Below are 26302 nucleotides of genomic sequence, written 5' to 3' on the forward strand. Positions count from 1 at the left end.
ATGGACTGGGCACTAATGTTGCTTTCAGGGTTTCCACTGCCGTAGTAAAAACAGCAGGAACCAGAAGTACACACCCAGAAACTTCGAACAACTGCAGACATGCACGTGAAGATGAAGTCATGTCTATATCGAACCCCACATTGATTCGTTCAGAATGCAAATCGTTTCATCGAGCGTCAGTGTTGTAGGAGTGCAGTACACTTTCGTCGCAACGTGAAATTCGAATGCTGATGCTGTGCCACGATAAAGAAACTAAAATTTTTGCCAGCCTGCTGTTGGACACATGCAGTTTAATATGCAGTGCATAACTGAAACTAGACAACTAGGTGTTGTGGTCCCTTCAATTATGGACGCTTTGAAATTGAAGAATCGGCTTGCACATGACAGGGTGGATAGATCGTTGGCAGAGACCTTCATTTTGTAGCGAATATAGTATAGGTCGGCAACAATAAGAAACTTATGTGACAGCTAAGTTGGGCTGTGCTTTTGTAGTCTTTGTGTTTATGGACTGTTGGAGGAGTAGAGAATAGGTTTTGTCTTTCTATAGTGTGTGCACACATCTACGAACAATCTTTAGGAAGTCGTGCCTTGGCCACGTGTGCTGAAACACCCTTGATGCGTCAGCTTGTGGCGGCTGTGGTTTCTACGAGTTAAATTTTTTCATATATAAACTACCATAGTACCCTGTGCATACCCTGCATACTGAAAAACGGCTACAATTGGACTGCCAGTTGAAATCGGCTTCCATATACATATAGGAATGTGCACGAAACTTGCATGCCGCATTCTGGTCTGGCATAGACTGATCCGTGCATCAGTGAGCAAAGAAATTCAAGTAAGGCTTGCACCATTTGCTACTTGCCACTGTAAGCCTTGCCTGCAGGAATCGCCATCACATACAAAAAGCATTTGTATAGATGCTCCAACCAATTACGTTCACTCGTTTTTGTGATGTCAAGCACTCCTGCACATTCATGGTCGAATTTTTTGCATGCAGAGATGTTTGTGCCGCTGAAAAGTTGAGCGTGCAGACAAATTTTATCAAAGATTCTGACATCAGAACTCAGGCAAAGGTAATGCTTCATTCAGAAACACAAACTTTTATTTTCCAATATGCCTAGTATTTGTGTTAGCAGAGAGAAAGCACAACTCCCTCGCAGAGATGACGGACAAGCACAGTGTGGGAAGCTTATGTTTATTCTTGAGTTATAACTACTTGTAGTGCAATTCAAGGTTTTTATTCATTCAATGAGTTTCAGGTTACAAGAGGTGATCCACAGCACTACATGCACGTAAATTAGCTGGCTTAAATTACTGAAGTACCTGATGTGCAAGAAATGTATAATTTTTTTTTTCCAGGCGATAGGTCATAATCATCGTACATAACAGAAGTTTGCAATGGCAGCAGGAGACCATATAAAAAAAAGTAGTGCATTAAGTATGCGGCAATGATCCTGTACGATTTCCAAGTGAACTTACCCCCAAGTAGTAACCAAGAAACGGCAGAGACAAGTCATCAAAGGTTCATAAACTGCATTTTATTGTGAGTGGCTTCAAAGAAGTCAAGTAGCTCAAATAAATGTGTAAACCAATGTTTGTACAAGTAAAAAATATAAATCTGGTTTATGTAATAAAACTGACCAAAAAAGGACTAAATGAGAAAAAAAAATGTGCAGGACTTCTCAGAGGTTCGCTGTCACCGATAGTACGTACTTAAATTTAGGAAAATGTTTTTCTATTTTACTTACCTAGGACTTCACTAAGAAATGGTGACCAGTTAGCCTGACCTCTTAAAAAGACATTTCTTTGAGTACAATACCTATATCACCTCCATTCCTTAGATTAGTGTGAACCCGAGATATTCGCTGGTGTGACCTGTCCAATTTAATTTTTAGGCTTTCACTACCTAAATAAATACGGTCAATGACCAATTTTTCGGGTGCCTGGTCTATTCAACTTGCCTGATAAGTTGGTCACCTTCAAAGCATCGACACATACCATGTAGGAAAAGCGAATGACGCTTGAAATTTATGATGCTGAAACTCGTTGCCATTTGATTTTTCAGGCTTTCTACTACGATTGCGAGATTCAAACGGAATTAACAAAAGCCAACACTGCAGCCATTTCGATTATCTCGTAGCCTCGCATGGCGATCCGATTGCAGTCGTAGCAGTTTCCAAAAAGTTAGCTTTATGTAATGCAGCAATGTTATACGGTCAAACACACAATGTGTTGCGATGAGGCCCACCAAGAATTCAAAGGAGCCACTGCAACAAAACATGGTATCCGTTCATTAATTACAGACGCGCATACTCAGGCTCGCGTCACTCTTCGAGCACCAAGATGCCCGGTAAGTGTACTGGCGGGATTCCGGAGCTGCCTTGGAAACTAACAGTATGCTACTTTTGATGATTTCATGGTTCTAATGCAATCCGACAAAAACTGACACTGACTGTACGTCATGATGGCGAGCCCATGCTCAGTGCAGTTAAATTATCGTTACATATATGAACAAGTGCTAAGACTTCTTCTTTTTCTTCATCTCCCAGTCCATGATGTCAATTGAGACGTGACAACCGCAGTACATGATGAGCAGCGTTGGCACCAGAGGAATCGGGTAGCCTGAAATGGGAAGCAATTGGGCACTTAAGGATGAAACATCATTCTAGTATTAACGAGTACAGATGCAGAATTTGAACCTAGAAACTATGCCACGCTTTTTTCTTACCCAAAGGGACATAACCTGAGAAGCATGAAGATTTGCAAAGACTTGCAAGATGTTTTAATACGATACTTAGAGTCGCGGCTCAAAACACTACACTACATGTCACGGACATGAACGTGATGTCAAAGCAGAGCAAAATTTTCTGACGTCATAGAGCGATAAAGCAAGGCGCAATGACATTTCTTTTGACTAGATTCACATGTGGAAGTCTGAGTAGTTGCAAGAATGAGAAATGGAGGGTATTAAATATCGTGAAGCAACGACCTCATAAGTACCGAAACTGGTTCATAAAAATAAGTGCTACAGTAAATTAGTCAGTTTCCAGACGCCTGCAGCATTTTCCACAGGATGTACTCGGCATGAACATTTATTTAACTAAAAAAATTGTCACGGTTTTGCCCAAAAGGCAAAGCACGTTACCGGACATGGTACCAAGTGGCTAGACACGAGGACGCGGGTTCGATCCTGAATCACAGTAGCTGCATTTCAATGGAAGCAAAAGGCACAAATGTTTGTGTTTGAATTTACATGAACAACAAAGAAACTCTGTCAAAATTATCACAGAGCTCTTTACTATACTACCTCTCATTGCACTAGTGTCTGTGCAATACTTGACACCATGAATCAATCAATCAATCAATCAATCAATCAATCAATCAATCAACAAGGTTGCATGTCAATACATAAAAACATTAAGGGAATAAAAAAAAAGCAATGGTGCTAAATGGCACTAAATGAATCCAATGTTCCAGTCCATTGTTCCTGAATGTAACACGGTCTAATAGAAGTAATCACATCTAGACCATGACAGCAGTGAATTGTGGTGCTGCTTTAAGAATGTCCCAGTGGCGATAGGCAATGTGCTACCACAACGCGCACAAGAACGAGTTGTGCCATGCCAACATAGAGGGCTAATATACTTCACCCTATGCACGCTATACTCAAACGAAGTATTTGCGTTTATGAATGAGAAATAGAGAAATGGACAGTTACTGGAAATAAATTGTCTCTCACCGCATATTATTCTCCTAAAGAAGATGAGTCCAACGTCCACGTTGCTAAGGAAGAACATGCACGAGAACATGGAGAAAAGAAAGTGCGGTGCGGAGACGACAGCCCTCAGAAACTGCAACCGCACTCCACGAAAGAAGGTACCCTGAAAATATTGAACAGACATTACAGATTAACATGATTACAGATCACAGTCTCACGTGATTATAGATTATCAAAACAAGCAGTTATTAAACATGCTTTGGGAGGACTCACTGTTGAGATATTAGTTGGTCTAACATGACTGCTGATGAAATTAGTAGTTTAAAAAGTGAGACATGTACACAACTTGTTCATTGTCTTTCTTTGCTCCTTGTGTCCGTGCCTCAATTTTCGCACGAATTTCATCAGTAGCTCACTAAATAATTTATGAAGAATCTGCCCCAGATGGTGCAGCAGAATGTATTTAATGTGCTTTGTGAAATGGTTATTTCTGGCACTTTGCTGCACAACATGTAATCGGTGGTGGATTGTCCCTTACCATAGTGCCTGACCCGCACACACAAAAAACTTTGCAAGCGCCATTTGGCCAAGGGACAAGTTGAGCACATCATGCAGCATCTATGACCACAGCCACAGTGCCCCAAACGGAAGCATCACAAAACACTCGATGTCACAAGGGAAGAATGCGAGAATGCTCCTCTTACTACCACTGCAGTTTCTACAGCTGCGTTAAACAACACTATCTTTGGGATTGGCCAGCAAAATGTTTTGACAGTCACAAGAAAACGACAGTTAGTTCCCCAAAGAGTGCTAAACACATTAGAACAAGTATACATATGCTTAATTGTAACCAGCTCGTGACATACATGATCATATCACCAACTTCAAGTGCCTCAGGACTCTTGATTGATCAACTCAACTGCTACAAAGGGTGCTATTAGAAGGGCAGCTTTTGGTGAATCTCCAGCACATGGCAAAAGGAGCCAGGGAGAACACAGGTGCAACACAAGTGCAACACAAATACATAAATGTAGGGTGTGCAAATGGTGAATTCCAAATTGAATTATAATAATTGTTGGGGTTTTACATCCCAAAGCCACGATGTGATTATGAGGGACACTAGTGGAGAGCTGCGGAAATTTCGACCAGCTGGGATTCTTTAACGTGCACCTAAATTTAAGCGCACAGGCCTCTATCAAAACTGAATTGAACATAAATTAAATATCGCATACTATTTGAATACTCAACAGTCTTCTCCAATTGATTTAAAATACTGCTCACATTCTTGCAATGGAAACTGCAGCATTAAAAGCACAAATGAAGTGTTAAGAGCAAATTAAAAGCTTAAAAAGGTTTGGTTCTGTGAGCAACACAGTCTCCTTAATTATGTAAGCTGTTGATGTTTTATAGCTATCCGATGCCCGCATGGATGAAATTTATTGTACTTTGAGACAAATTTTGCATTTATTTGGGTGCAGCCTACATTTTGAAAGATTTGTAAACTGCAAAAAACAATCGTATTTACGAATCGTCGTTCTATTCAAAGACCGAATCGAATAGAGCACCACTTGATTAGATATTCGAAATTTCAAAGTATTCGCGTACTTCTACAGAAATACAGTAGAACCCCGCTGATACGTTTTTGAAGGGACCGTAGGAAATAAACGTAAGAGACGGGAAACGTAAGAGCCGAAAAACAGGAAAAACGTCAAAATATTTAGTGGTACAGAATTTTATGTCAATTCTTACGAGCAGCACGAAAATTGGCGCGCTCAGCCGCGATCTAGTCGATGGATAGAAACGCGGAGCTTAGGACGGCCTCATCCACAGAAATGTAATCAACGTATGTGATTTTTTTAACACCAACAGCTGTAGGCATGAAAGAACTAAGCACACGCAATCACGACCAGCGCGGCGAGTCCGACCGCGAACCGCACGCACGACCGTGCGAGCTCCAACCAGCTCGAACTCCTCCCGCACTCCGACAAATAACGATGATGATGAGTCTACGCCAACGCGATGGCAGAAGTGAATGCCGATCTCGAAGGCCTTGCTTTCGCAAGCAATTACGTCATACACGCCATGTTTGTGCAATACAAATCTCAAAGGCTATGCTTTTGTCAATAGTAAATGCCAATCTCGAAGGCCTTGCTTTCGCGAGCAGTTACGTCATAGACGCCATCTTTGCAATTTGAATCTCGAAGGCCATGCTTTTGTTTGCATCAATTGAAAGATTCTGTTGCTTGCGCCTCTCATGCGGCTAATATTACGGTCAAACGAGGCCAAGCTGCGTGAAAATGCACCATGGCGGCTCTCTTTGGTAGTCACTCGGTCGGCTCCGAGCGCACTTCGCGACGTATCATACGGGAACGGTCCGACAGTTACGACGTAACAGCGGGGTTCCCAATACATTGTATCCTATGGGAGCTATGCCGGGACCGGCGGAAAACGACGTAACAGCCGGGAAAACGCAGCAGTGAGGAACGTAACAGCGGGGTTCTACTGTATATATGACCAAGCTACCTCGATCTTCTTCCAGCTGTCCTTGCTCCTGATGACCTCCATCAGCAGCTCGGTAGAGATTCCGACAAAGTTGAGGGCGCACCACACCACAACCGCACGGTCCATGCCGTGCCAAGAACAGACAAAGGCAAAGCTTGCCGCCGCCCCCATCATGCGACGCCGAGGTGTCCACCCATGAGCCACGATTGGCCGATAGATGTACCTGCGCAGCATACGTTCTCTGGTTGAACATCTTCGCTACCTGCATCTACGTTTGTGTAAATGACTTCTGAAGCAAATTACACAACGGCAAACTGATCAGGATCATAGAAAGCTTGTGCCTTTGTCACCCATAGTATCCTTTACCCATACTCCAAGAGGCATCAGCAGAAGTCAACAGTAGCGGCTGGTGTGAAAACAAGACAAAAATGGCGGTGAATAGAACGCGCAGTGCATGGCTGCTCAGGCCTAACTGCATGAAGTTGTGCATACATAGATACAAAGGACTTTATTGAAAGACCAGAGGGACTAGTGTAAGGAAGTCCTAAGACCCCCTCAACCAGTCGGCGGCTCCACCTAGGTCGGCACCGGAAGGTGAAAACCCTCCGCGATGGCCCGGGCCCTCCGGACAGCAGGTCCGGGCTGTGTAAACTCTGCCGCCACAAGTCCTCGTCACAATTATTATTTTTTTTCTTGCGCACAAAAGTTATGCTGTTGCTCTTTGGGAATCGTTTAAAAAAATTAGGGTAGCTTCACACTGGTGGTGCCAAGCCTGACGGAACAGCAGAGCTGGGAGGCCTTCCTTCGCATACCAGCCAAGCCTAGCCTAGAGATAGCCAGTTAAGCTTAGATATAGCCCCATGAGCATAGAGAGGGGCAGTTAAGCCTGGGAAAGCCAAGTTGAGCTTAGGAAAGCCAAGTTGAGGCTCTGTCTCTCTTTATTTATTTATCTCCTTTTCTTTCTCTTTTTTTCTCTCTCTACGTTTGTTTTGCTCTCTGTTTCTCTTTCCTTCTATCTTTTTCTTGTTCTCTCGCCCATAGGAACGAAATTGCACGATTCCCATAAATGCTTGTTCTGCGAGTGTGTCTTGATAGCAAGATGCCCGCCTCTGGACTGTGGGCACGCAGGTTCGAATCCCGCCTTGCCAAGAAATTTAATTTCCTTTTATTTATTTCTCCTCCTCCTTTCCTTCCTATAACACGCTGCTAGGTGACGCATGGTGACGTCGTCACTCGGCACGGTTTTTCTGTGCACACCGCACGGCCTAACCTTCGACTTAAACAGGTTTGCTATTAACATCTGATGCACTCAAAGCCAGAATTCACAGTTATCGGTGGTGTCTTTTCCACGTTTACAACTAAGATCCTCATTTGCAGACACCCAATTTTTAATCTTTTAAAATGAAATTTGCGATATTTTTTCTTTTACATTTGTGGAACCATGTGAATTAAGATTTTGCAAAATGAATCTCTCTTTTTCTTGCCTACATCCTTGTTCGATAGTGAAGAGGTTAATAACTACAGTGTCCTACATCGTAAGTGAGAGTTTTCTTTAAGATCCTGACAATGTCGAGAACGTTTAATAGTTTAACTCCCTGCCTAGGCTGTACTCATAATTGGAGGCTCTACCAATATTGCCTATTAATTCCACTCGTTCAGTCTCACTTGTGCTCTTCTTAGTGTCAAAGGTGAGTTACTGTTGGCGATTGACAATGGCTTCAATTTCCAACTCGGGAGGGCTGTAGAAACTTGAAAAAAAAAAAAAAAAACGTAGTTTTGCGCCTTTGCCTTGTAATCAGCCTCACAATGCCGATTTCAAAAATGGCAGCATGAGGTGAAGGTATCTCCATAAAAACAGCCATTTTATGGAGTTATCTGAAAGCAGCATCGTTGAAAACTGGATTGTAAAGCTTCCAATTCACTTTTAAAGCCACCGTTTCCACTACACACAACCACCTATTAGAAAACCAGGTAGAATTCGCAATCATTCACTTAACAGGAAACTAGCATAAGCTACTGCTGCGCCAATTCACTCACCTCTGTATCCACAGGTAAAGTCCTCGATCAAAGTGCCTGCAAAGAAGATGAAAGCAAAAAATTTTACAAAGCGTCCATCAAAATGTGATACATGCGCATCACTGAACGCAAACTGACTGAACTACATTGAAACATACAGGAATGGTAAGTTGTAGTTGGTGTAGTTGCACTGTACTGAACCTGCAAAGAAAGCAAAGACCGAGCAAAGAAACATGCAATTTGCTGATCTCGAAACTTCAGATCTTTTTAGAAAAACAAAGATTAAATGCATGCTACTGTCGTCTCTATGAAAGGGAGCACACAAGTGCACTGCAGTTTAACTGGCCACATTTAGCGCAGTGCCATAGCGACAGATGAAAACAAAAAACGGCGGCAGAATTCATCTCGTGATGACTGTCAAAGTCAATGCAAGCAATTTACAGTCAATGAATAGGCACGAACTTGAATTATTTATGTTTATATGGTGTTTAAAGTACCTCAATGGCTCCCTTGTATTTTAAAGACGATAGTCTTTCTTGGGGAACTTAAAACGCAGAAATTTTGGTCTGTCTTTCTGTCTGTCTGTCTTTCTGTTTGTCGGCACGTCCCTCGATTCAGCCACTCGGCCAAAGTTGAACCACTTGCCCAAGGGCCAGCCGTCTTGAACTGGTACGGCTGTTCATACTTGTGAACGTTGTCAATCAAAAAGGAAATATCATGCATATCTGAGGTGCAACATCACTAGGTAAGTATTAGGTGGCGTGTTCCTTTAATAGAAAATGCATACATACGTAATTCTAAGGACCCTAGTTTCTTAAGCTGCGCTGAAAATGCATAAGAATGGAAGCTTGAGCGAGTTGGTATGCGTTCATCTTTGTTGAAACAGCGCTCACTAGACGATGACGAAGTAAAAGAAGGCACAGGACAGGCGCTGCCTGTCGTGTGCCTTCTTTTACTTTGTCGTCGTCTAGTGAGCGCTGTTTCAACAAAGCTGAAAATGCGACTGCGCTGAAATTTGCCTTCTTCCGTGCCCTTCGCACGAGCTCATTGTTGTGTTTCGGTTTCGGTTCTGTATTGCACTGTACGAATGCCATCGGTTGGTGTTGAAAAACTTTAGTTTTGAGAAGGCCAAGAGGGTGAAAAAAAATATTTAAAAAATGAAAAAGCAGCGTTGTGGGCGGCCTTCAGGCTGCCGGTTGTGGGCGCCGCTCTGGCGTTCCTGTTTTACCCAGGCGACGTGTAAATAAAAGAGTGTGTGGAGAGTACTCGTTGAGTGCGGACGTTTCTCTGCTTCAGCGCTTCGCGCCAAACCGCGTTTTCGGGCTGGCTGGCGTCCCCGCCGGTCGCATTGGTCACCGCCGGTCTTCGCCTGCTGCTGCGCCGGGGCTACCAGCACGCAACACAGCACTCATGTTTCCCGACGTATTGCCAGATGGCGTCCATATCTCACACAGCGCCTCTTCTATCGTCTTTACACGACATTTGCAGCGAAGCACGCAGATACGCGGCCAATTTTTTTTGGGAGCTTCATATGAAAGCTAATATGTAGGCATGCCCTGCTGTCCAAAATGTGTACTATGTGTACATAGGCGTGCACAGGGTACCCCTTCAAGGGGGGCGTAGGTTCATCACGGTGCCCTCCGTCCCTATTAAGTCAATGTATGGAGAAGACTTTGCGCCCCCCCTCTTCATAGGTGACTAGAGGGGGCGGCCGCCCTCCTGCCCCCCCTCTGCGCACGCTTATGTATGTGTACCATTCACCCAAGGCCTCGGTTAAAGGCAAGCAGCATAGCAGAAGTTTAGTAGAGTGGCTTGTTGGGCGAGTTGGTTCATTCTTATTGCAGAATTAGCGCAAATACCAAGACGAAAGACGAACAAGCGCAAACTATCAACTGAATTTATTCGAAAAGCACACACATATAAACGTGAGCAACGTCACAGTCACGAGTCACCTTAGCAAACACTAAATTCGATTAGTGGCAGGCGCTCAAGTAATCCACCTCAGTGGCATGCAACGTGATAGATGGCCTCACTACACATGCCTCTTGAGAGAACCTTAGCTTCTGATAGCAAGGGTGCGCAGCCGCACTCCCTGCAATGTAATGACAGATTAGAACAAGGTGTTCCCCTCAATGAAGCCTTATGATCTAACAGTCTGTTGTTCACACACCGTCCCGTCTGCCCGACATAGCATTTCCCACACGATAACGGTATATGATACACTACCCCTCTGCCACACTCGACCAATTTATCACGGTGCTTGATTATTCATGTTACATTTATCACTTCATTTATCACGTTGCATGCCACTGAGGTAGATTACTTGAGCGCCTGCCACTAATCGAATTTAGTGTTTGGTAAGGTGACTCGTGACTGTGACGTTGCTCATGTTTATATGTGTGTGCTTTTCGAATAAATTCAGTTGATAGTTTGTGCTTATTCGTCTCTCGTCTTCTCTCGTCTTGGTATTTGCCCTAATTCTGCAATAAGCAGAAGTTTAGCGGGTAGATGATATTGAACACCTTGGCCATGAGACTGCAGCAGGTTGTGAAGCCACTACAGTTCAGATGGACAGGTAGCACGTGGCCGCAGCTGTTAGCGGCATGAAAGCTGGCACAACAATCACGTCAGGCATCACGAAAACTCTGAGAATGTATCAGAAAGATGCTAATTGCATAAAAATGTGGCAGAACCCAGGATTTCAGACCACAGAGAAAACGTCTAGATGAGCATGAAGAACTCGAATAAAACAGGTCTCACTGGTATACAATACTCACAGATTGAAACTAAAAAATTTAGAGCTGAGTAATGTACGTAGTTTTCTTTTCAGCATCTACAGTGCATGTCATATCAGTGTAATTTTGACTCGAACACTTACATCAGAGCCAACATTACCTTTAACGGCCAGATTTGCAGCAACACGATGAGATTGTCACGAGCAATTGCTCATAGCAGTTGTTATACGAAAAGAGATCCAACCAGCTCCACTCCATGAAAGCCAATGAAACAGCAAAGCTGGTGCCCCCCTTCGTCAGGCTATTCGGAAGCCTTTCTACTGCCTCTGTCGGGTGGCCTCTTCCTTGGGTGTATGAGCAGTCTTGGCCCTGCTGGAAGAACGAACTCCTGAAGAACCGACACCCTCCTTCATACTCCACTGAGCCCCTTGCTGACCTACCTCTTACAAACAGCTGGGTTCTCGCGCGCTTTTTACAGAGCCCCTCTTGGCGCGCCTCTCATTGGTTCCCCCTTTCCATCAAGCTTCACACTTGCCCGTCTTGACAAGGCACTACCTTTCCCCCTTTCCATTAGGCCTTCCTCTGCATGGTGCAGCTCTCCCCCCTTCCTGCCAAGCCTCACTCTCGCCACACCGCAAGGACACGTGACCAGCGTTACACCGGCACCGGCGAAGGGTCGACTAAGAATAGCTCTGCTGTTAAAGAATTATACCACGTTTCAATCCGTGAGTACTGTGCAGATACATACTCATGGTGCCATGAGGAGTTGCGAGCGACTCAACAGCACTTAAAGGGCTCCAAACCACGTCCAATAATTTTTTAACATTTAAAGTTAACATGCGCATCGAGTTCAGAATGCCGTCACGATCAACAATGCCAGGTGTGGCAACGCTATGAGCCAAGGCGCCCCACAAGTTTCAAGAAGCAATCCTTTCTCCTCTCCATGCCTTTCAGCAATCCTCATCCCCTCAGCGTTCGCTGCGACATCAACATGTCATCTGCTCGTCATCCACAATACCTGTTTGTCTGCTCGCAGGTACACACGCTTGGCGCTCTTCCTCCTCAGATGGTGAGGTGTTTCGACCAGTAGGTGAGACGAGCCAACAAATGGAGCATAGCGAAGGAAAGAGCGAAACGAGCGACGGCGTCTTTTGTATCATCAAACGTGTGTAACTCCGCTATTACAGCACCGCTTCGAAAAATTCTCACGGCAATGTGTTCGTTGTAGGCTCGTGCACAACTGCAACACCACAACTGGATTTCGACCTCTGGGTGGTTTAGGGGCCCTTTAAAAACAACAACAGTGGGGCCCCCTTGGTTACTTCACAAGTCAGGCGACCCTGCGCTAAGACCCACCTCCAAAGGTAGGAGCAGAGGTGAATGCGGCTCACGCATTTGGGTGGTGGAGGGAGCGACATGCCCTCGAGGCCAGCCACAGCCGACCCGAGCCCGTAGAGTATTCGGTACTTGAGGAAGAATAGCACTGTGAGGCAGATCCCGAGACCCAGGAGGCTGGGGTCGTCCATCTCTGTCACGAGGTCGGGGTAGTACGCCAGGGCTGAGCTAGATGGCGCCACAAAAAAAAAAAAAAGCAGAACATACACCACTTAAGAGAGATCACACGAAGTTGTACGTGCATCACAAGTACCATAGACTCTCAATATTTCAAACTCTGATTATTTAAACCCTCGGTTAATTCAAACAAATCTTAAATTTTTGGCTAATCCACTATGTTTTCAATGTATATTAAGGCCCCTTAATTCAAACAGCTCAGTTGCACCAATTCAGTTAATTCAAAGCTTTTGCTTGTCCATGCCTGGAGATATCTTTGCCTTTGATACTTCTAGCTGAACATCCGCATTTTTGTGTCATTAAAAGTCGCAAATAAAGCTGATTGCCTGCGTACATAAAAGTCGCCAAACTAGCCAGACCATATGTACTAACAATCGCATGCTGACTGAAGGAAAAAAAAAGATAAAAGATTTGCGCTCGTCTGTGTCTTCTGCGTCCTTGTCTATAGACCTTTTTTTCGTGGGCGCCGCCATATTGCCTAGCGGGCGGCGCCGTCTCTGGTCTGGCAACCCACTGGCATGTGCGAAGCTCCGCGTTTGTATGGAAAGTATACGTGCGGTTGCAGTTGTAGTCTGTTTTTTTGGTTCTGCCGCGCTGGATTTCGTATTGAGAGATGCGGTCTACGTAGGAAATGAGTCTGTGAGACGTCCTGAAAACGTTTGATTCGTTGAAAGTCAGTGATGTTAATATACGGCGGCACGAACGTGTCGCAAGTGGTCGATGTCATATATTTTCGGCACTGTCTGTTGGAAAGCCACGCAAATATTTTGACTCGTTTAGCAGGGCAAGCAAGTTCCGCCACTCGAATTTTTTTCTTGGACTGTAATCTTCTAGTTAGTTTTTTTTTTTTTTCATTCACGGTATGTTTATGCTGTCGCACCGACTACCGCTCGTACATTTGGTCGTGCGTGAACACACAGTCTCGATTTCACGGCGCGGCATCTGTTCGTTGCTCAAACAGTTGCCTATCTTGTTTGTCAACTTTTAAGTGACCGCTTATTACTCGCTCGTTTATTGTGCACTGGTGTGGACGAAGTTAGAGCTGTTTACAGGGAGGTATTGGTACATAAAAACGATGCTGATGTTTACATGCCGGCGCGCTTCTTTTTCTTTTTCCTTTAAGAGCAGTGATATTTGATTGGATTTACGCGGCGATAAGATGAAGATGGTTAGAGAGTTTCTTCTGCCGGTAAGGCACGAAGTGCGGCCGGGCTCGAGCCTTTGATCGGCATCGTAGGTGATTCGCGTTTTTTCTTTTTTTTTTCATAACTTCGTATACTAGATGTACTGTTCTTGCGAAATTCTTGCTCTTTCGCAAGGCTAAGCAGCCAAATTGGCAGTTCAACAAACACTAGACAAGTGTAACAACGTGGTTATTGTATCGCGCTTTGAAGAAAATTAACTATGTTGTATATCATTGCGCGACTTGTCGGACACGGCTCTTGACCACGTAAACATTTGTCTTCCTGAGGTAGTTGTTCTACACACGGAGCGACAGATTTTTGTTTTTTTTACTATTCGGCTTTCATATCGATCGCTCATCGTATACGATACACCCCGCTGTCTTACGGAAGTTGCAACCTCACTACAAAGATCTCGCCACGTCCTTTTGATGTAGTGTTCATGGAATGTTCGGGTTTTACAAGGCTGGTACGGAGCAATACTGAATTAAATGTATGGTGCTGGTTACCCCGCTGCAAAGTGAGGGATTTCTCGTCCGTGCTAATAATAATAATATCTGGGGTTTAACGTCCCAAAACCAAGATATGATTATGAGAGACGCCGTAGTGGAGGGTTCCGGAAATTTCCACCACCTGGGGTTCTTTAACGTGCACCTAAATCTAAGTACACGGGCCTCAAACATTTTCGCCTCCATCGAAAATGCAGCCGCCGCGGCCGGGATTCGATCCCGCGACCCTCGGGTCAGCAGTCGAGCGCCATAACCACTAGACCACCGTGGCGGGGCTGTCCGTGCTAATACCGGTATACATAAACTGCAGCGATCACAGTGTTGAGCCGAGCTACGAAGGTAATTGTTAGACCAAACACGTCATATTAAAATATAATAATGAAACGAAGCGAAAACAACTCAGGTGGCTACTCGAGTGGTACTTAGATGTTTTGCGCTTAACCGGATAGGGCCGTACTTTACCGCTTATGTTTGTTCATGTTTGTTCGCAAATGTGTATCCGATTGACATTTGACTGCGTGGAACACTGGGAATTCCGGATATATTGCGGCACTTGCCGATTTAGAACCTATACCGTAACACAAACGATGTACCTTAAAGAGTGCGCCAACCGCAAACACTCCGCGTTTTGTGATGCACATCGCATACTTATTCTGACAGCAGTTCCCTTTATATAGTTGTTAGAGCAACCAAAAACGGCACAGTGGTTTCCCGTTGACCTTTCGCTGGCTGACATCGCAATAAAAGAGAACAAAATCCGCAGGTCGACTTAAAACACGCAAAAATTGTTCGAAAATGCCACTCATCCAAGCACAAGCCCGCACACTCCGCGCCGTCGCGCACGAGCCAGAAAGGAGGAAAGCGCTGGTTGCCAGTCCGGTCCTCCTCGCCCGATGCAACGGTCTATAGTTCGTGCCCATCCATTTTTTCCTTGCAAGTATGAACCAACTCGCCCAGCAGCAAGTTTGACTGACTGAAGAAGAAGGAAAAAAAAAAAAAGATGGTCTGGCCTAAGTCGATCGTGTCCCGAACGCTTTTTAAAGTCAGTTTTGCCGCAACACGGAAAATTATCCCAAGAATGTGAACAAGCTACCACTTGCTTGTCACGGGACACAACACATTTCTCCTCCTAATCATCAAACGCGCGAGCACATGTTGTATAAATAATGAGTACCAGTGTGATAGCTGGCGTCTAAAAACTTTACTGGCAATCATGTCGAGTTGCCTGCCGCAAGTTGCTGCGGCACTGAGAAACAATGAACATAGCAACGCTCGTTTGTATGTTGCCCCGAGACATATTTATCGAAACTTCTGACAATTCAAACAATATCCTGAGGTTGCCTCGAGTTTGAATTATTGAGAGTCCACTGTTGTTACGGTATTTCATTAACGACTTAGTGAAGGCTTTGTGAAGCAGTTATTTCGTCTGCTCCAACACGCTCCTCAACAAAATGTTCAACATGGGGTGAGAAAAAGTTGCTTAGTTGGCAAGCGGGAGTTTTGAACTGCCACACTGAGTAGCTGCCAAACATCAGTGAAAGTCAGCATGACTGCGAGATTTTTTTTTTATTTCAGGGAAAAGTTCATCCATAGACATGGCAATCGTCAACGCCAGGTTTCAATTACTCATATCTCTGTGGTAACTTCGAGAGGAATTACAATTTGTGTGTTATATCCATTAGTTTGCTGCACCGAATTTCATTATAATGAGGTTTACCTGTAACTTATGCAGAACTTTTTAAATACTCACCTGTAAAAATAGTGTAGAAGGGCTTCTAGAAGAAAGTAGTAGAGTGTACACAACCCAACCTGTGCAGCAGGATACGTGATATCTCGCACTGACCAGGCTGTCTTCCCTTTTGTGACCTAGGGAACGACAACAACATTTAAAGGTTACTCAATGCTGCATTAAGGCAGCTACGAGAAACAGAAGCCAGCCTATATATTCTGTTTCATAGATCAGATGCAACTCTGTCAAAGCCATGCAAGAAGTTCAATCAACGAAATATGTAAGCACGTGTGTCTCACGCTTGGATTTCGTCGACATAAACGTGGCCTCGGCAATTGCCTCCGGCTTCATGCCACTGGAACTAATCGTGGAGGCCATGATACGAAAACAAAGGGACGCTAAGCGATCCAGAACAACCTCTTGACAACCGTATAAATAATGGGGTTTGTTTATTTCCAAGGCACAAATCATATTCATTTAGTACTCAGTCTAAACACAGAAAAAAAAATAATCGCATTACACGTGGTAAAATCATTGAACTATTTCTTGGTGCGAACGCGTCTACTGTAAGAAGTCTTGCTGGCTTCCACAGCGTTGCACCTGATGTACGAAACGGAGTATAAGTGAAATCACAAAGCAGTGTAACACACATGCTGCAACACTATAACCTCATTATAACAGTCTTATCTGACACGAAAATAACTTCGTTATATCCGAAAATTCGTTATAAACGTGCATTCATAGCACTGTATCTATGACAAGACTATTTTTCAATTACTTCGTTATAACCGGTAATTCGTTATATCCGCGTTCGTTATATCGAGGTTTGAGTGTAATATAGTCGGGTAGGATGCTCTGCTGAAGGTGCTGGAAAATAAGATGTTTGATTAACTTGGTTCAAAAGGACTCTAATGACAACTGTTGAGCTGCGTTATGTGGAGAGAGTGTTCGTCCAGAAATCTATTACAGTTTTCTCTGTGAACACAGACAACATTGTTGCTTATAAAACTGCCATAATAGGTCGTCCCGCTACCACTCCTCAGTGTGAATTGCCTGTGCCGGAATGTACAAGTCAGCAATCTCCACACGACCCCCTCTATCGCCGGTTTCCACGAATCAGTCGGTGCTGACGTCACATGAGCGGGTACCGCAGTTTAGAAAAGGTGATGCCGCTTCAATTTCTTTATCATGATTTCCTCAGTTACAAATGTGCAACTTTTCCCTACAAACAAACATTTTGTTATTATAAAAGCCTGGTGTTTTCATCTCGGATGAAAATATTTTTCCATCATTGTCCATCTAGCAACATAAAGCAACTGAAAAGCAATGTAAAATGCTGCAGTTGAGGCCGCCAGACTAATTTTGACTGCCTTGCGTTTTCTGGTAGGGTGTGTACTCAAAGCACGGTAAAGTGTAACACTGTTGAATTTTACACTGTATTATAACTGTTGGGGTTTAACGCCCCAAAACGACATGATTATGAGATACGCCGTAGTGGAGGACTCCGGAAATTTCGACCACCTGGGGTTCTTTAACGTGCACCTAAATCTAAGCACACGGGCCTCAAGCATTTTCGCCTCCATCGAAAATGCGGCTGCCGCGGCCGGGATTTGACCCCGCGACCTGCGGGTCAGCAGTAGAGTGCCAAAACCACTAGACCATCGTGGCGGGCAATTTTACATTGTAGTGCAGCTGCAGTGACCATGAGTCATACTTACAGCTTCATGCGTGGCAGTAGAATGCTGAAGACACTAGGCTGTGGCAAGAGGATGCGTATTGTTAGCGGGGCACTCATTGCTAGATGCTATAACGGCAACAAATGTAACTGCGATCGCAAAATGAGCCCTCGTAGCTACAGGCTACAGTAAATAGGATCACCTGTATATGCTGATTTTGAGCATTGTATATTGCATGCATACCAGTGTTGGCGACTGACAGTGTTATCACGTTGCATCCCTAGACGCGCAGTGGCTTGTGAAGCGTTCCCAAGTGATACTAATGACTTGCTGCTTTGAATTTTGTCAGAAATTAGCAGCATCAAGTAAGTTAAGAACTAGTTGTGAGCATCTCCTCAGCTGAAGTATATTCAAGCCTTGCACTAGAATCATGCAGCTGCCTGGCTCAGTGCCAAGTTTGCTAGCTTGGTGAAAACTCTGTTGCTTGCCATCACTGACACATCGACGGCGAGCAGATTTCGAGATGTCCGGTGCTTAGGCACCTGAGAGTGATCGACCGACAATATTAGCAGCACCATTACGAGAAAAAAAATGGCTCCATGCAGTCTACGCACAGCCAGCGTTGCTTCTAGTTTTACGATTTCACTCATCTGAAAACTCAACTTATCTAGCGATTTGTTAACATTTTTACAGCTTTGAGTTCATAGGGTTTTACATAGGTGCCTTCCTTATAAGCGCACATACACGACATACCGATAATAGCAAGATTGCATTTTTAATATACGCTCCTATACTAGTGCTGAATAGAGGAAAGGAATTTTTAGGGCTCGTTTCCTTTGTCTGACACAACCTTAATGAAAAGCAGCAGATAATGAAGCCAAGAAATGTATAGGGGATGTTAATTGTGTTGTTAATTGGTTATATAGAAAGCCTACTCAAGTGACCTTTATTACTTACGTGATTATATTACTTACAAATTATACTGCTGCATGTGGTTTCTGTACAAAACTGAAAGCAAGGAGCACCAATAAAGAAAAGCTTAACAGCATGTGCCAAGTGGACACTATAGCTAATATCTTTACAGCTTCACAGACAACCTCAGAGGCATACCTGCGCAAGAAAGTCCGAGTAATTCTGCAGGGGGCCTGTAAACAAAGCCGGCAGGTAGAGGACGTATGCCAGTGTTGTGTCGACCTCGGGACTGTCCTCCGCAACGGGTCTCGCGATCGTGTCCACGGCAAAGCTCAGGCACCGGGCTGCTGTCCACGAAAGTCCGACTTGCGTGAGGAATGTCTCCACACTACCGTGGTAAAGATAAACGGGCTGGAACAAGAGATATGAAAAGATATCTTCTGGTTAACTTTCATAACTAAGTTTATGGGAACATACAGCCAGTAAAACAATTCAGGAAACGATATCTTCTGGTTACCTTTTGTAATTAGGCGCACGAGAACATTCTGCCTTCAACTTCAAATGTCTTTCAATAGCTTCAACTTTCAATGAAACACATTTTCAACTCGTGTTTCTTTTTTACATTAAGAGGAGGTGCAAACATGTTTTTAAACATGCCAGAGACAGAGCAGCGTAGACAGTTTACTATATAACATTATTTTTCATGCACAAGTTGACGTTTCAATAAATAGGACATCGATATGTCATCAAACTACAACACAATGTCTTGCTGTACGAGTGCGAGACGTGTTGAAACAATGACACATAAAACATTGGACTTGCAGCGGCACTGCTGTTGATCTCTGTGTCAAGTGAAACAGTACCAATGTAGCTGCACATGCCAAAGCACTGCGAATGGGAGTTGTTGTAGGGGAGGTTTAAAGATTAACACCAATTATTACCTCCTCCTTTTCAATACACACTAAAATTTCAAAAAGAAAGGGCATTCTAGGACTTTTTCCCAACCATGACAATGCCACAGTGGCTAAGTGTAATACTGTGGCCTTATGCTTAAAGGGACACTAAAGGCAAACAAAAATCTATGTCAGAGTGAAAGGTCAATGTTTGAGAACGTCTAAAACGTCAATATTATCAATAGCAGCGCTCTAGTAATCGAGAAATTAAGCTTAATGTAAGACACTATGTACGCTACCAGTGGGACGTTTTGGAACGAGCCTGATGACGTCCAGAGTACCGAGTACAAATGAACACTAGTATTCAAGCTACATGCGACAAATAAATAAAATTCCGAGCATTGCAAGATGCAATAAAATGCTGCTTGTGCGTTTCTATTTGATTCATGGAAAAGAGAACATGACGTTACAGTGGAGAATGGCGTGGGTTGTGCAAAAGTTCCGTTTTCGCAGGGCTGTGCTCCGCTCGCATGATGGCATCTCAGTGGTAGTTTCGTTATTGCGTACTGCTGCATGTATCTTGCACGCTCATGAAAGTCACTCTAATGAAAAGTTCGACAAAATGCCATGTCCATGTGATATTGTGTAATGTGCCCTTCAGAGCAGAAAACACAGCGTCGGCCCCCGGGCAGTAAAGGCGGGCAATGTTGGGCAAGGCGAATGCTACGTTAGGAGGCCTTTCCAGGCGTGCGATTTGAGGTGTGCTAACACTGTGCGGACCACTAAAACATGATTTTCATTCAAAATAAGCATTTCCTTGAAACGAAACAAGCGCTACGAGGTTTCTGGAATGCTATTTCAACAATTAATGTCGTCTTAACATTTGCGTTTTGGACTCCCTTTAACAATCAGCGTGGAAGATCCTGTTACATAATGAAGCACAGTGAAATGTTTGTTCAAAGGCAAGTTGTTCGAGGCAGCATTATCAAAGAGGCGGTGAGCATCACGGCCATTCAGAAAAGAAGTGACGTGGATCAACATAACAAAGTGGTATTGAAAAGAGGATTGTTACTGAAGGCTGGCATACAATGTATATATATTTCAAAATTTCATGCTTTCTTTGTTTTGGAAACCTTCACCTGAATGTCCATGGAATGCTTGCAGGGTGGTATGATAAATTTTGTAATAGCCTAGTATTACGTTTTGCTTGTTTCTGTAACTCCATTGTCTGATGAGCCGTCACATTCACAGTTGCACATTTTTTGTTCCCTGTTCAGTTACTTTCTGACATTTTTATTGTATATTACTGCATTGCTTACCCTTACTGTTTATTTTACTTGTTTTCTTTCATCTCCACTGAACAGTTGCATCTACACGTTCCTACATATATTGTTCAATATGAACATTCATTGTATGTTCTCGCCTTACACAGTACCTGCAGAACCTGTGAGGTATGTTCAAATAAATAACTAAAGTGGGATTCCATCATCAGAAGTAAAAGCTTGAATCTGTTCAGAATCAGGCTGAGCATTTTATTTGACATTATGATTATAGCAAAAGGATAACACACAAACACAAAGAAAACGGCTGCATGACAAGAATACTACCTCTGGGTCAGCTATATCAGACTGCCCTATCTAAAAGACACTGTCAAGAGGTTTTGAACCAACTTGGTATAGCAAAGTACACTCAAACCTCATTATAACAAAGTTATATCTGCCAAGAAAATAACTTCGTTATATCCGAAAATTCGTTATAAACGTTTATTTGTAACACTGTAGCTATGACAAGACTATTCTTCATTTACTTCGTTATAACCGATAATTCGTTATATCCGTGTTCGTTATAACGAGGTTTGAGTGTAATACACTCAAACCTCGATATAACGAACACGGGTATAACGAATTATCGGTTACAACGAAATGGAGAATAGTCTTGTCAGTGTTAAAAATAAACGTTTATAACGAATTTTCGGATATAACGAAGTTATTTTCGTGGCAGATGTGATTTTGTTATAATGAGGTTTGAGTGTAACTGCAGTGTGTGTCGAATGGAAGTGAAGATGAACAACGTACCTTTAGGAATGTCAGCACGGGAAAGGCTGAATGGATGATAACGGCAAGACCCAGAAGGTAGCACACCGATGTACTTCTGTACTTTGCAGAAACGTAGAAGGCGACGTACAGGGCATAGAAAGACACGGTCGTCACCCAACCAACATTGCAGAGCAGGAAAAATGTGCTGTACGCAGCATAGAAACAGGGAAGCCACTGTATTTGGGAGGAAGAGGCAAAACAAAATAAACATTATACTTATAAAACGCACACGTTGAAATAAATTGGAAACAAAACTTTAGTAAAGCAGTTCTCTTATGTGCAGTGCTCAAGGATTAAAATGTGACAATTTAGGGCTAGGTATTGCACATACTTTTGTTCCCAGTGTCTTCAGTTCATGTCACATCAGCATAATTGTGACCTGAATGCTTGCATCAGAAACAACATTACCTTTAGTGCTCAGATTCGTAGCGACGTAACATGGTTACGTCGACCTATTGAGCATACCAGTCGCCGCAATAAATCTTTTGATATCTAGTTTCAATCTGTGAGCAGTGCATGTGTACGAAGGAGGAACAATCCATGGAGGAGCGATCAATTTTTTTCAGACACAAGCATTTGAAGCCAACACATAAACATAATCAATAATATAATAATATCTGGGGTTTAACGTCCCAAAGCCACCATATGATTACGAGAGACGCCGTAGTGGAGGACTCCGGAAATTTCGACCACCTGGGGTTCTTTAACGCGCGCCTAAATCTAAGTACACGGGTCGCAAACATTTTCGCCTCCATCGAAAATGCAGCCGTCCTGGCCAGGATTCGATCCTGCGATCGTCGGGTCAGCAGTCGAGCACCATAACCACTGTGACGGGGCTAAACATAACACATATTGAAAGGAATAGAAGGCAGTGTTTAGTTTTGGATTGAATTGTAGTAACTATGATATAAAGGGAAATAAAGGTGGGAAAAAAAAGCAACTCACCCAAGGCCCTGTCCACATCAATGTAAGGATTTTGGAAATCAAGGATATCTTATGTAATGTGTATGTACACAAGTTCATTCTCGGTATTTCTTCGTTACACGATCATGGTCACAATAATGTGCGCCTCTTTTTCTCTTCGCTGCCGTCACAGCAATCCACAACAGTTACGACAGAAAAAAAATTATTCGTACTTTACTTTTACTGCGAGTTGTGCTAGCCTGGTGTTCTCGTGCCAAACTCATGCTAATGGTACGTGGCAGTGCACATCAGAAACAAGAACGACAAAGAGGAATCGACAAACATTAGCATCAACGGCCACTTGCTTCAACCTGTTCAACAGTGCTCCCTGCGGGTATGTCGGTTGATCACCGTGGCATACGTCTTTTGAGGGACATAATCAGGAGACTTCGAGGCCCGCAATCTATCTTAACAGCCTGGCAGACTTGCCCCTGGATTCTGTTGGCTTCATGCGAAGGGTATCTCCAGAGAACCCGATATGTAATGCACTGTAGCGACAAAGCTTTTAGTACCGTGTATGTGTACGAGTTATTTCCGGAGGTAGATACGTGTGCTTCAGCTTACAGCTTTCTAATGAACGTGCACTACCTTCGTACCCTTCTCTGTATGTACCTCTCATCTCCTATCCTTAGTGTAATATAGTGCAAAAGTGATGTACAGTAGAACCCTGCTCGTGCGTTCCTAACCTATAGGTTTTTAAGTGTGTAAGGTTTCTGGCGTCCAGTCCCAGCAAGCATCTACAGACACTGACGTATTATATGTAGTTCCCTTTACACATATCGTTTCGACAACGTTCCTGCCTGACACATTGCAAATTGTCACTCTGCTGGATATGCTGAGGAGGTACATCAATGAGCTCTGCTATGTGGACTGCCACGAGGCCATCCAAGCGCTCGAAAAGTGTCTGCTTCTGGCAGAGGTACGAAAGAAATGCCAGACTTTCATCAAGGACTTGTTTAAGTCACAAATGGATGAATAAAATCTTCTGATGTAGAGCTGTGTGAAATCCACCTGTTTTATTATTTAGCGGCACTTTTTCCCGACTTTAACTACTTGTTTGCTTTATGTTTTCTGGCTACTGACTTGGGCTCAAGCAGACAAGTGGTTAGTGCCACGGCACGAGAAACATGTTTTCCCAAATGCTGGGCGTCTGCCTAGTGTCATTAACTACTTCGGCAAATACATACCTCACCTGGCAGAAAGAACGACGATACTGCGAAGTCTAATGAAGAAAGACACTGTCTTTGAGTGGTCTGAAAACCACTCCAATTAGTGACAAGCTGTCTGCCGTATACTGAGCAGTGTGCCTTTGTTAGCCATATTGACCCGACTGGCAAAAAATGTGGAGTTCACTCAGACTCACTCAAGAAATATATACTGCGCTTATGGCTCACTCGGACTCAGATTCAGCAAAATTTTCCTCAACCGGACTTACTTGGGCTCAAACTGACTAAATTATTGCTCACCCGGACTCACTCAGACTCAGACTCGCGGCCCGATCTGAGCCTGAGTGAGTCAACTCATGAGCGAGCTTGCCGACTTATGGATCTGACCCAAGAAATCAAAAGGGGTTATTCCAGGAGCGCATGCACGACCTGACGATGCAGTCCCGTGAAAAACATTATTAGAGGAGTTCTATTGTATTACTTTTTGTTGCTGGGCTTGTTGAATTCACACTTCCTATAGTAAGCTAGTGTGCAAAACTAAGTGAAATAAGACCAAAACAGGAAAGAGCATCCCTCACAAGTAAGTTTAACGGGCCTATGAAACAAGGAAGACTGGGAAGTACGAGGTTTCTGTAAAGAGTAGGAATACACACACTCAACACAAGCAAAGCTCGTGTGCCAAATGGAGGCGCATTGCATTAAAAAGAAGCACGGCATTCACATAAGTGACATGTCTGAGGCTCTGCACAGCAGTGAACCTCGACGTTTTCACTGCACTGCCAAATAGGCACGCATTTTCTCAGCTCAACCTCCATGGTTTGATCCCGATCACGCTGGCACTTTCGTTACTAAAGTGAATGTGTCTGCTGCTGCGACTGCTGTTTCCTGTGCCAGTATTATTTTGCTTTGTTTCACGCCCCAGTATACTGTAATATCAAATTAACATAAGTGTAGCAATTTTTAATGTTTAGACTATACTCTGAGCAAGCCGCATGCTGGTACCACATCAATGACGTATTGCAACAGAATTTTGGCACTGCTTCCAGATAATTAACTCAATAAACAACCATGCCAGAGGGGTGGTGGGTAACGCGCAACTTCACACAAGGAAAATACCTTTTTTTAGTGTGTTTAAGGAAATTAAGAAGGAAACAGCTGGGCTGCCACCTTCCATTTCCTGCAAGAAAACGCTTTGTGCACTAAAAATAGGTTTTCCCTGTGTGCAAAAAAAAAAAAACAGACAAACAAAAACATGTTGCCGCACACTTTCGGCTGCTACGACAAATTGTACATCACGATATTACGCAACTGGTGTCACCCGTGTAATCTGAACAGGCGGCATGCTTACTTCGTGATATTTGGCAAGAAAGCAGCGGCTGATGAGTGGCTGCACCAGAATCCACGGCCAAAACCTGCGGATGGCAGTGCTGTAGCGATACCATTCCTCGTCAGCAGTGTCCTAAAGACCGAAATAGAGCACAAAGATTAATAACAAATAAATGCCAATAATTGGTGCAACAGGAAAGTTCAGCATGAATCAGACAAGCAGATATCATGTACCTTGTCACGAGGGATACCGTAAGAACCGTCGACAAACTCGTCAGGAGTAATTTCGGGCAATGTAGAATCTAAGAGAAAACGGGGAACAATTTAAGCTATCATGTGAAACAAATGCTGCAAATGTCGCGCGCTCGCAACACAAAAAGAAAACAAGAAAGGAGTAAAGAACGAAGTAAACGATCGCACGAGTAAGCGCTCGAATCGGGACAGTAATGTCTCAGCCGCAGTGAAGAAACTCACTCGTTTTGCATGTCACGAAGCATCCGAGAACGTAAACCAATCCGGACGTCCAGACCATCCAATGAAATATCCTCGCTAGGCTTTCCCACTTCTTCAGAGTGGTCAGGAACCTGCTCAGAAAGAATGCAATGTAGTGGGATAGACAAACGACTCCTAAAAACATTCATCGATGTTCGCAAGAGACGCGGGAAACATTCCGATGCACAAAACATTCACCGGTGCCTACGGAAAGAGAAGCATGACGAACGAGCGTGAGAGTAAACATCAACTAGCAAGCGCGAAATATAGTCGCTTCAATCACTGGCAGCTTACATACATAAACGATTGTGGGCTTACCCATTTTGAACGAATCCAGGTGTTTGCGCCTTCAGCTCCGCGGCTGCGCTGTGAGATTCGTTCATGACAGCCATCTGAACACGGCTTTCACAAATCAAGCGATCGCGCCGTTGGACTTCGCTAGGCCTCGCGTTATTTGCATCGGCACCGGCGTTTCAGCGTGTACGACGAAAGATAAGGTCACCTCCTCTTGCACGAAATACAAAGTTCGACGCAACAGTAGTCCGAACACGAACTGCGCGCATGTCGCGTCCAATGATCGCGTCGTTCAACGATGGACTCCAGTGACAGTGACAGCTCGGCAACTAGCATCGGAGCCAAAGGGAAGCTTCACTTCCGTGCTGCAGCCGTGGAGAACGCTCTGGCAAGGTTGATTAGCGCTAAATACGCGCGCTGACAACTCCTAAAGAGAGCCGGCTGCGGTTTTACACCTGACACTGCTCCAACGAACTTTTGCAAAAGGTTAGATATGTGGACACCGAATAACCGGCAAGCGCT

At 43.9% G+C, this 26302-nt stretch overlaps 1 protein-coding gene across 1 annotated transcript; it reads right to left on the bottom strand.

The window, feature by feature from the left end:
- Positions 1-1454: 1454 nt before the first annotated feature.
- LOC119374621 (protein-cysteine N-palmitoyltransferase HHAT-like) lies at positions 1455-26302 on the bottom strand. Its single transcript, XM_037644784.2, has 12 exons — positions 25805-26302; positions 25469-25578; positions 25229-25296; positions 25017-25127; positions 21519-21713; positions 18749-18961; positions 15984-16099; positions 12328-12534; positions 8258-8293; positions 6242-6443; positions 3740-3881; positions 1455-2622 (listed from the first exon to the last, which is right to left on the bottom strand). Exons 1-12 carry the CDS (start codon positions 25876-25878, stop codon positions 2519-2521), a joined length of 1578 nt encoding a protein of 525 aa, XP_037500712.1. The 5' UTR covers positions 25879-26302; the 3' UTR covers positions 1455-2518.

This window comes from Rhipicephalus sanguineus, chromosome 11, assembly GCF_013339695.2.
Source record: "Rhipicephalus sanguineus isolate Rsan-2018 chromosome 11, BIME_Rsan_1.4, whole genome shotgun sequence".
NCBI classification, from domain to species: domain Eukaryota; kingdom Metazoa; phylum Arthropoda; class Arachnida; order Ixodida; family Ixodidae; genus Rhipicephalus; species Rhipicephalus sanguineus.

Coding starts and splice junctions, on each gene's coding strand:
- LOC119374621 (XM_037644784.2), bottom strand. CDS start 25,878: ATGGCTGTCATGAACGAATCTCACAGCGCAGCCGCGGAGCTGAAGGCG. Junction 25,297..25,468: donor CTTCGTGACATGCAAAACGA/GTGAGTTTCTTC, acceptor GTTTTCTCTTAG/ATTCTACATTGCCCGAAATT. Junction 3,882..6,241: donor ACAGCTGGAAGAAGATCGAG/GTAGCTTGGTCA, acceptor CAATATTTTCAG/GGTACCTTCTTTCGTGGAGT.